Source organism: Marmota flaviventris, chromosome 2 (genome assembly GCF_047511675.1).
Source record: "Marmota flaviventris isolate mMarFla1 chromosome 2, mMarFla1.hap1, whole genome shotgun sequence".
Lineage (NCBI taxonomy): Eukaryota > Metazoa > Chordata > Mammalia > Rodentia > Sciuridae > Marmota > Marmota flaviventris.
The window spans coordinates 160,479,703-160,490,544 of NC_092499.1; the positions used below are offsets into that span (position 1 = coordinate 160,479,703).

The 10,842-nt window shown below is 36.7% G+C and overlaps 1 protein-coding gene across 1 annotated transcript; it reads left to right on the top strand.

Annotated features, from left to right (window-relative positions):
- The first annotated feature begins 599 nt into the window (after positions 1-599).
- Positions 600-9,191, top strand: Rbbp9 (RB binding protein 9, serine hydrolase). Its single transcript, XM_027922014.2, has 5 exons — positions 600-759; positions 2,299-2,341; positions 3,071-3,176; positions 8,087-8,172; positions 8,624-9,191. The coding sequence occupies exons 1-5, from the start codon at positions 661-663 to the stop codon at positions 8,848-8,850; spliced, it is 561 nt and encodes a 186-aa protein (XP_027777815.1). The 5' UTR covers positions 600-660; the 3' UTR covers positions 8,851-9,191.
- The last annotated feature ends 1,651 nt before the right edge of the window (positions 9,192-10,842 follow it).

Below are 10,842 nucleotides of genomic sequence, written 5' to 3' on the forward strand. Positions count from 1 at the left end.
TTGAGCTACATCCCCAACCCTTTTTATTTTATTTTGAGACAAGGTCTCACTAAATTTTCCATATTGGCCATGAACTTAACGATCCTTCTTCCTCAGCCTTCCCAGTAACTGAGATTACAGGTGAGTCCTACCATGCCCAATTGATGACACCTTTTAAAAGGCCAGCATTTACAACAATGAAAATCACAAATAGGGCTAATATTGACATTCTACTAAGTACTTATTTGAAACCGAAAGAAAATATAATGTAGATTTCAGGAGTTCCCAAGTTATAGATAGTTTGCATTCTCCATATTTGAAACTAAAAACACCCTTTCTTATAGATATATCTATCATAAGTCTAATAGCAAAGTAACAAATTCTAGGCATGTCACAGCCTGTTCTAAATAAGGGAGGGGTGGACAAGAGCACTAGTAAAAGGCAAGTAGAAAATTATTTGCATTTGATGGAAACTGGCAAGGTTTTACAAATAAAAGAAAATTTGATGGGAATTGGCACAGGCTGCCAGCCAGGAAAGCCAGAGTTATAGAGCTGCCCCATTGGCTCTCGGGAACTACAATTCCCAGAATGCCTTAGTGCAGGGTCCTGGCCGGATGCAGTCTTGGCTCTGAGGACAGCACAACCAGCTTGCTACTGGTAGTCTCTGGCCTCTCTGCACTCATGGCTTCTCCTAACAAGGCAGTGATTGTTCCTGGGAATGGAGATGGGGATGTGGCCACCCACGGCTGGTATGGCTGGGTGAAAAGGGGGCTGGAGCAGGTAAGATACATATATATGCCTCTCTGCTCTGGAAAGTCAGCCTGGAGCAGAGAGGAGGGAGTGAGGAGACACAGGACTGAAGTTTAAATATATATCCACCCCACCTCCAGGAAAGCCCTGAGTGTTTTATTCCTCCCCTTTGCTGCCCTCTCTCAAACTCTAGAACTAGTGGTCAAGATTTTGGTTGGCAAAGACTTTTCTTAGAGCTCAGTTTTTAGAGTAAAAGGAAGCATTTAAAATTAAAGAAACCAACCCCCCATCCCTCCCCATCTGTTGGTAGTTCAAATTTGAGACTTCCCAAGTAATTTTACATCTCTTTATTGCGTCCTGCTTCCAGTTAAAAAAAAATCAATATATAATAAGGACATATGTGTGTAAATTATGAAGCTTAATATAATGTATCACCAAACTATCTTCTAAATGATTTATATGCCTGTCGTTCCATCCCTCTGCCATCCTGAAGTTCATTTTTCTTAAAAAAATATTTTATTTAATATTTTAATATTTATTTAATATTTAATATTCATTTTATATTTTAATATTTAATTTTTAGTTGGACAGAGTATCTTTATTTATCCATTTTTATGTGGTGCTGAGGATCGAACCTGGGGCCCCGCACGTGCTAGACGAGCGCTCTACCACTGTGCCACAACCCCAGCCCTCATTTGCTTTTCTTTTTGAAAATTATTATTATTTTTTTTAAATAGACTTTTCAATTTTTTTTAAGAGAGAGAGAGAGAGAACTTTTTAGTATTTATTTTTTAGGTTTCAGCGGACACAGCATCTTAGTTTGTATGTGGTGCGAGCGCGCTACCGCTTGAGCCACATCCCCAGCCCTTGAAAATTATTTTTAAAACTCATGTATTCTTTAAAAACCATATTGTTTGGCTTCTTTGTGAAAACGGTATTCTACTGTGCAAAATGTCTTGCACATTTTGACTGTTTTTAAATCCTCTTCCATAATCCAGCAGTAAGATTGTTTCCTGAGTTGACCTCTAGAATAGAATTTCAGAGAAATTCAATAGAGTAAATAAATTCAGAAGAATAGAAGGTCTCTGGAATAGAATTTCTGGGTTGTGGCAGAAAGCCACAGGCAGAGCTACAAACCAGGGCTGGAGGGTCAGGGCTGGAGCTGTTCAAGAGGATGTGATATCCAACTTTCTGTATCATATTTCCGTACCATGTTTTACCTTCAACCTGGGGCACAATTTGTTTGGCTCCAGCTCAATCTGTGTAGAACACATTCATTTAAGCCTTCTCTATAGATATAGACCTTAGAGATAAATACAGATGTGCAAATGCAGATATAGGTCTATTTCTGTAGAGATCTACAGAGCTGGTTAGATGGAGTTTATGAAGAAGGATGTGTATTCATATGTAATTCTGTAGCATTATTTAACCACTTTATTCCATAATATAAGCAAACACTTATTGAATTGATGAAGATCATATCACGTGTCTTTTTTTTGTTATTTGAAAATATTAGTTGCAATTAAGATTTTAATTATAGCTTTTTTTTTTACCCCCCTCATATCATAGATACCTGGTTTCCAGTGTCTGGCTAAAAACATGCCTGACCCAAGTAAGTTTTAAACTTCTTTTTAAATAGCATTATCTTGTTGGTTTTAGATCTTACCATTTTGCGGGGAAGAGAACAGGTATATCATAGTAGAGAAACCAAAGGGGTGTGTGTGTGTGTTTTGAATAAAGCAAGTAGCTTGGGGAGAAGGGTGTAAACCAAAAACCATGGAAATTTCTAGTAAGGATCAAGAAAATAACCTGGGCATGGTAAAATTTTAATTTTGAATTTTGTAACTTAATTTTCTCTTCTATAAGTCTACATTCAGGCAAAATTTGTGGGTATTCCATATGAGACAGAAACATGATAAAATTTTACAGCCTCTATTTGAGACCCTAATATTAAAAAATAAGTAATATTGTCCCTTTTGTTCTGAGTATATCTATGACTTGTTTCAGGAAAAAAAGAATATGTATGTATGTGAATCTTTAAGAATATTTTTATTAAGCTTGAAAGTTTAAAGTTTCAGTTATATTTTATTATTTCTTCAGTGTTCTTTAAACATAACATGGTAAAAACAAAAGCAAAACTATTTAACAAAACAATGGATTTGAGCATTTTAGTTCACATCACACACATCATGGGCTCAGTTAAAATAGCCCATTTTCTATTGAGATCATGTAGTTTAAAAGCTGTGAACTGCTAAATGGTTGTATGTTAGAAAGATGGGGTGACATTAGATTGAGACTGTCCCTATCCAATCACAGACTCTTTCTTTACCTTGAATCTTAGTTACAGCTCGAGAGAGTATCTGGCTGCCTTTCATGGAGACAGAGCTACACTGTGATGAGAGGACCATCATCATAGGCCACAGTTCTGGGGCCATTGCAGCCATGAGGTGAGATCTTTGTTGAACTGCCAGCCCCGTCATGAGTTCCAGCCATACTTCCTTGGGAAATACCTGTATATACCTTAGGTTTCCATTACAGAGGAAATAGTGCTGACCTCAAAAGTAGTAACATAACCTATCTTTATTCCTTCTTAGTTTTGTTAATGGCTTGAAAAAAAATACTTATGGGGATGCAGTGAGACTTAAAATCTGACTGGCTCCAAACCCCAGCAGCTTCCTGTCACTTACCTCTGATGTCTTTGCCACCCTTTCTCCTCTCAACCAGGTATACTGACCTCATTGCAGCTCCTGGAACATGCCAAGTACATACCTTCTTTATCTTGCTCTTGGTTTTCTTTTGCTTTTTTTTTTCAATTAGAGATTTATGGTTATACATAAGCAGTTGGTTTCATCCAAATTCATACATGCACAGAAATTTATTAGTTCATGATCTCCCCTTTTCCCTCCTGCCCTTCCCCTCCCCTTCTTCTTCCTCTACTAGACTTCCTTTTCCTCCTCTATTATTTTGTGTTGGATTGGTTCTTTATATAAATCTTATCCTTCCCTCCCCTTTCCTTTATTTTACTCTAGCTTTTGAATATAAGAGAAAACATTCAACCATTGAGTTTCTGAATATGACTAATTTCACTTTGCATGATATTCTCTATTTCTATCCATTTACTGGCAAATGCCATAATTTCATTCTTTTTATGGCTAAGTAGAACTCCATTGTATAGAAATACCACAATTTCTTGATCCATTCATCTATTGATGGGCATCTGGGTTGCTTCCATAATTTAGCTATTGTAAATTCTGCTGGTATAAAACACTGATGTGGCTATGTTTCTGAAGTATGCTGATTTTACATCTGGAAAATACCCAGGAGTCAGATAGTGAGGTCATATGGTGATTCCATCCCTAGTTTTTTGATGAATCTCCAAACTGCTTTCCAGAGTGGTTGTACTAGTCTGCAGTCCCACCCATGATGTATAAGTATCCTTTCTCCCCACAATTACACCAGCATTTATTGTTCTTTGTTTTTTTGTTTTTTGCTTTTTGTTTTTGGTACCAGGGTTTAACTCAGGGGCACTTGACCACTGAGCCACATCCCCAGCCCTATTTTGTATTTTTATTTTGAGACATGGTCTCACTGAGTTGCTTAGGGCCTTGCTAAGTTGAGGCTGGCTATGAATATGAGATCCTCCTGTCTCAGCCTCCTGAGCTGCTGTGATTATAGGTGTGTGCCATTGTGCCGGGCTTGTTGTTCGTATTCTTTATCATTGCTATTCTGACTGGAGTAAGATGAAATCTTAGCGTAGTTTTGATTGGCATTTCCCTGATTGCTAGAGATGTTGAACAGTTTTTCATGTATTTATTGGCCTATTGTGTTTCTTCTATTGAGAAGTTCCTGTTTAATTCTTTTGCCCATTTATTGATTGGGTATATATGTATGTATGTATGTATGTATGTATGTATTTTGGGTATTAAGTTTTTTGAATTCTTTGTATATTCTGGATAGTAATCCCCTATTGGAGGAGTCGCTGGCCAAGATTTTTCTCCCATTCTGTTGGCTCTCTCTTCGAGCTCTTGTTTCCTTAGCTGTGTAGAAGCTTTTTAGTTTGATGGCATCTCACTTACTGATTGTCAGTTTTCTTTCTTATGCTTTGGGGGTCTTGTTAAGGAAGTCTGTGCCAGCACCTATATAATGGAGTGCTGACCCTATGTTTTCTTCTAGAAGTTATAAGGTTTCTGGTCTAATTCTTAAGTCTTTGATCCATTTTGATTAGAGTTTTGTGCAGGGTAAAAGATAGGGATCTAATTTCATTTTTCTACATACACCTATCCAGTTTTTGCAGCACCATTTGTTAAAAAGGCTGTCTTTTCTCCAAGATATATTTTTGGCATCCTTGTCAAATATCAGACAACTATGGGTTTATGGGCTTTTCTCTATGTCTTCTATTCTATTCCATTGGTCTTTATGTCTATTTTGGTGCTAATACCTCACTATTTTTGTTACTACAGCTCTGTCGTATAATTTCAGATCCGGTATTGAGGTGCCTGCCTCTTGCTTCGCTTTTCTTGCTTAGTATTGCTTTGGATATTTTGGCTCTCTTATTCTTCCAAATGAATTTTAGAATTGTTTTTTCTAATTCTGTGAAGAATATTATTGGTATTTTGATTGGGATTGCTTTGAATCTGTATTTTGCTTTTGGTGGTATGGCCATTTTGACAATATTAATTCTGCCTATCCAAGAACATGGGTTGTCTTTTCATCTTCTAAGGTTTTCTACAGTTCCTTTCTTCAGTGTTCTATAATTTTCATTGTAGAGCTTTTTTACCTCCTTCATAATATTAATGCCAAGGTTTTTTTTGTTTGTTTGTTTTTTAGATTATGGTTTTCCTGATTGATTTCTTCCTCAATCAAATCACTTTTGGAGTATAGGAAAGCTATTGATTTATGGGTGTTGATCTTGTGTCCTGCTACTTTGCTAAATTCATTTATAAGCTCTAGAAGTCTTCTGGTGGAGTTTTGTTGTTGTTTTTCTATTTTTTAATCTTTTATGTCATCAGCAAACACTTGCTCTTGTTTTTCTTCTTGGGACACTGCTCCTAGTTATCTGTATGGCTTTCTCTTCCTCTTTCAGTCTGCTTGAACGTCTGCTTATGGTAATGTCTTTTCAATCACTGTGTATGAAACAGCATCCTCACCTTCTGGCTCCTGTCCTCCTATAGCCTATTATCTGTAGCCTTTTCATCATCTGACATCTGTTTATTTCTTGCCAACAGAATGTAAGCCCTTGTAACTCTGACATTGATACCTCACTGCTTAGAGGAGAACCTTGTATATGGTAGATGCTTAATAAGTATTTCTTAGAGGGTTGGGGCTGTTACCCCCTACCTACCTGCAACCTCCCAGTCCTTAGAATTTGTGGGTATATCACTGGTGCTGTCCACTAGAACATCACATTTCTCCCTTCACCTTAGGGGCAGAGACTTAGCTGACTGAGTAGCCTATCAGGCAGTTTCTTAAACTGGATGACAGAGGACAATAGTTTTTATTTGTATAGCCACTTGCCCCAAGCAATCACTCAGGATATCACATGAACCACATTAGGAAATCTTGCCAAATTTCATAACTGATTAGCCATAATGATCAAAACTGCAGGAATAATAATGCTTTTCAGTGAAATGAAATAGTGGTACAAATATAGTATAAGATGTTAACAAGCTGCCAGGGGGTGCCTAGAAAGTGAAGAGATTCCTTTGTTGCTGAAATCTGTCCAAATTCAAGGTCAACTGAATTTTTCTTAAGCCACAGGCTATAAAGATGTGCCTTCTTCTAATGACCTCTGAATTTATTGAAGGATTGTCAACAACCTCATAAGAATTATATTCTGAAATTAAGGGAGGCGAGGGGAAAAATGGATGCCCAAACTGTCAGCATAAGGTTATAGGAGAAAGGAAACTGACACAATTTATAGAGAACCACCCTATATTACTTATTCATCACAAAGGGGAAATTGTGCTTTTATAATAATGGAGACGGCTGGTGGATGTCACCTTAAACAAGTGATTAGACTTAACCTCACCAATAATGAGACAGACTGACATCATGTGTCCCTGGAAGGATGAAGTTGGAAGGACACATGACCAAGAATATTGAATCTCAGTCTAGTTATGGGAAAACAAAATCAGATTAGGGAATAGTGTACAGCTGGTCTAAAATCTTACTGAACAATGTCATTTAAAACGAAAGATTTAAAAGTGACTTAGGAGTCATGAAAATAAAATGCAATGCAAGATCCTTGATTATCTAGGAATGTAAAATAGTTTTAAAGGATATTTTTGGTACAGTTAGGAGAAAATGAATATAGATAATTACTGTATCAATGTTAATTGGGTATAATAGTGGTACTGCAGCTATATAAGATCTTGTTCTTGAGAAATACATTGTAAAGTAAGGGTGAAATGTAAAAAATGCAATGAATTTAGCTTTTTCTTGTTCTTTCAGCTTTTCTATGGGTTTTATATTTTTAAAAATAAACAGTTGGGAGGAAAAGTTTATACCAAGGAACAAAATACCAACCTTAAAAGTTTTGTGCCACAGAAACATCTTCAAACAATTCCTATTCCACCTCTTTCCTTAACCAAGTCTTTGCTGAGTAATGGTACTATCTAAAGATAGTTAACTGGGTATCTACTTGCTGGGCACTATACTAGGTACCAGAGACAGATCAACAATGTTCAAGCTTCCTTTTAAGGAGCTGGCAGTTTAATGGGGAACAAAGATGTAATACATAACAAATGAATAATATAATGCAATGTGGAAAGTGTGATAATAGAGGTACATTTCTCATATAGGCTGTGTTTCTTAAGATATGGTTCATATATCACTTGCATTAGAGTCATCTGGGTTGGGGGAGATATCATCCCTTAAAGTACAGATTCCTGGGCATTTATCCCCAACTCCCTGAATCAGATCATCTGGGGATTAGCGGGGAATATGCAGATCTGGGGAAAAAAAACAATACCAATGCATATTAAAGGTGGATGAATGCACACATCAGAGCTTTGAACTTTCTTGAGAAATGAGGAGGAGGTCATCAAGCAGCCAGGGTTGGGCTTGTCCTACAATTTCCTTGCTATTTTTCATAACAACTGCAATAGCATGCTTCCTGTAATCAAATGAGTTAGGTGGCTTGTTGACTTTGGTTGTTGTTGTTGTTCTAAAATTAATTAATTGTGCATGATAGCAGAATGCATTTCAATTCATAATACACAAATGGAGTGCAACATTTCAATTCTCTGGTTGTACATGGTGTAGAGACATACTATTTGTGCAATCGTACATGTATGGCTTATTGATTTTTTGTTAATCAGATTTTATATATTAGCTGACATAATTTTTCTCTTTCCAGATATGCAGAAACACATCGAGTATATGCTATTATATTAGTGTCTGCATACACATCAGATTTGGGGGATGAAAATGAGCGTGCAAGTGGTAAGTCTGAAGGCAGAAATCCCAAAAGTCCTTCTAGACAGGGTTACTTGTTCAGACTATAAAATAGTACTCTTTCAGATAGGCTAAATTTAAAAAACAAGAAAAAACATTTAAATTGAGTAAATGAAACGGAGGGATGGAGGAAGGAAATCTAATAGCATATGAGAAAGATTTATCACCTATCTTTTGATGTAAGGCAGTTTGAAAGGTAATAGACCTCTTTACAACCAAAACTCTGAGAGGGCTGGTTTTATTTGAGTCATTTACTCCCTCTTTACAAATAGCTATGATCTGAAAGCCTTGCAGGTCTAGGAAAAAAAAGAAAAAGTGCTTCTCATTCATCCATGGTTCCTGATCCTTTGTGTCTCTGTAAGGGTCTCCACTGGATATTCCAGAATGTCTGAAATGGAGATTATTCATGGGCATTGACAGGTTATTTTTCCCCCCATAGGATACTTCAACCGTCCCTGGCAGTGGGAGAAGATCAAGGCCAACTGCCCTCACATTGTGCAGTTTGGCTCCACTGATGATCCTTTCCTTCCCTGGAAGGAACAACAAGAAGTGGCAGATAAGTTGGAAGCCAAATTGTACAAATTCACTGATCGCGGCCACTTTCAGAACACAGAATTTCATGAACTGATCAATGTGGTAAAGTCTGTGCTGAAAGTACCAGCATAATCTGGTGCTTGCTGTTTTGTATTCCCATATAGGAGCAGAGTAATAACTTCCATTATCAGACAATAACTAGATATAAAACATCCAGTTTAGTTCCAAAAGTGCCTGAAAAACAAACACAAGTTTCAACATCACACTGAGTTACAGACAACATTTCCATTTTCTGTAGTATCTAAATCTTCCCAAATTGCTATGAACTGCAGGGTTTTTTTTTTCTTTTTCCCCCCTATTTGGTTGGGGACCTACAGGTAGTTCCATCCTTATTGATCCAAAGACCCAAAGTCAGAAATGGAAACCAGGTGTCCTGATTCTCAGTCCAGATTAAAACTAAATAGATTTTCATATATGTTATAAAATAGTATTCTTTTCCTCTTTGAAATAAAACTTTTCTGTTTTATTGGGGAGAGAAAATATGACTAAAGGTCCAGAGTGTTGGCTTAGAGCTCAACACACTAACTTGTATTTCAGTCAGCTCTGAATATTGTAAAGAGGGAGTAAATGACTCAAATAAAACTTGGGCCTTTACCACTGCCATTACCCACTGCCCCTTGGTCCTTCAGACAGGTTGAGAGACCAACACATAAGGATGCCGGGTCAAAGATCTCCCTGAGTCTTGCAGGGAGCAGGATCACAGGCTATCTGTATATCAGCAAAGGTGACGAATTTTTGTAAGACAAGACTGGTAAGATCAGGGTCATGTGGAGAGCTCATGTCCTTTCTGAATTGTTGCCTTGAGGAAATTGACAAGGTGTTGCCAATTTTAATCTTTTTTTGTTGTTGTTTGTTACTGGGAATTGAACCCAGGGGTGCTTTGCCACTGAGCAACACCCTTCCTTTTTTATTTTTTGAGATAGGGTTTGCCAAGTTGCCCAGGCTAGCCTCAAACTTGTGATCCTCCTGCCTCAGCTCCTGAATTGCTGGGATTACTGGCATGTACCACTGTGCTCAGCCGACTGACATTTTGAGGAAAAAAAATCTTAGTTTTTTAAAATTTAGGGAATGTATATATACGTGTATGTAATATATATGCATCATTTTCCATATGGATTATGTTAGTTGGCAACAACACTGTAAACCAAAAAATTTTAAAATATTACAAGATAAAATCCAAGTCATCCATTAGCCAAGTGACACAGATGATTCTCTACAAAGCACAAGAAAAACATAAGTAAAAAACACAACAACAAACATAATCTTAAAGGATGAAGAACATGGGAACAATATGGATTTTGTTACAAAGTCTTATTCCAAGTATGGTTATGTAGAGTTCAACCTTTTGACTTCCTAAAGATCTCTTTCAAGCATCATTCCAAGATTTTTCTTCTGATCCTACTCCCTCAGAACAAACAGGGGGCTGGATTGTAGCTTAGTGGTAGAGTGCTTGCCTAGCTCGTGGAAGGCACTGGGTTCTATCCTCAGCATCACATAAAAATAAATGAAACAAAGGTATTGTGTACATCTTCAACTAAAAAAAAAATAAAAAATGAAAAACAAACAACAACAAAAACCCACAACCACAAAGAAACCCTTTTTTCATTTCTCAACATTTTCTGGCTATTATAATGCCTAAGTATTGCCTAACACAATTTCTGTGAATTTACACTCTATGTTAGAGAGCTTGAATTTGATGCAGAAATATGATTTCCCACATTGTTTATCCCTGAAGGGATTCAAGAACCATTATTTTAACCTGAAAAGGTTTTAGTTTCTACATGTACTTAGACATAGAAAAAAGTCAGAGAAGACATTCTAAACTTTTGACAACAATTATCTTTCGGAGAAGGGAATTTGGTAGGTAGTGTAGTAGATGTCCTCATTTTCCTTTATTCACCAGGTGGCTATTTGAATTTGTAACACTGAACATGTATTACTTTAATCATTAAAATAAATAAGATTTAAAATAACTTATTTGTCAAGCTAGTAAAAAGATGATTAGATTCAGCAGTTGAATAGATCAAACCTATAATCAAAGATTGATTCTATTTGAATTATTTG

Excerpts from the sequence above, each read along its gene's own strand:
- Rbbp9 (XM_027922014.2), top strand. The coding sequence starts at position 661 with ATGGCTTCTCCTAACAAGGCAGTGATTGTTCCTGGGAATGGAGATGGG. Across the intron at positions 3,177-8,086 it reads GGGGCCATTGCAGCCATGAG|ATATGCAGAAACACATCGAG; the intron begins GTGAGATCTTTG and ends TTCTCTTTCCAG. Across the intron at positions 8,173-8,623 it reads TGAAAATGAGCGTGCAAGTG|GATACTTCAACCGTCCCTGG; the intron begins GTAAGTCTGAAG and ends TTCCCCCCATAG.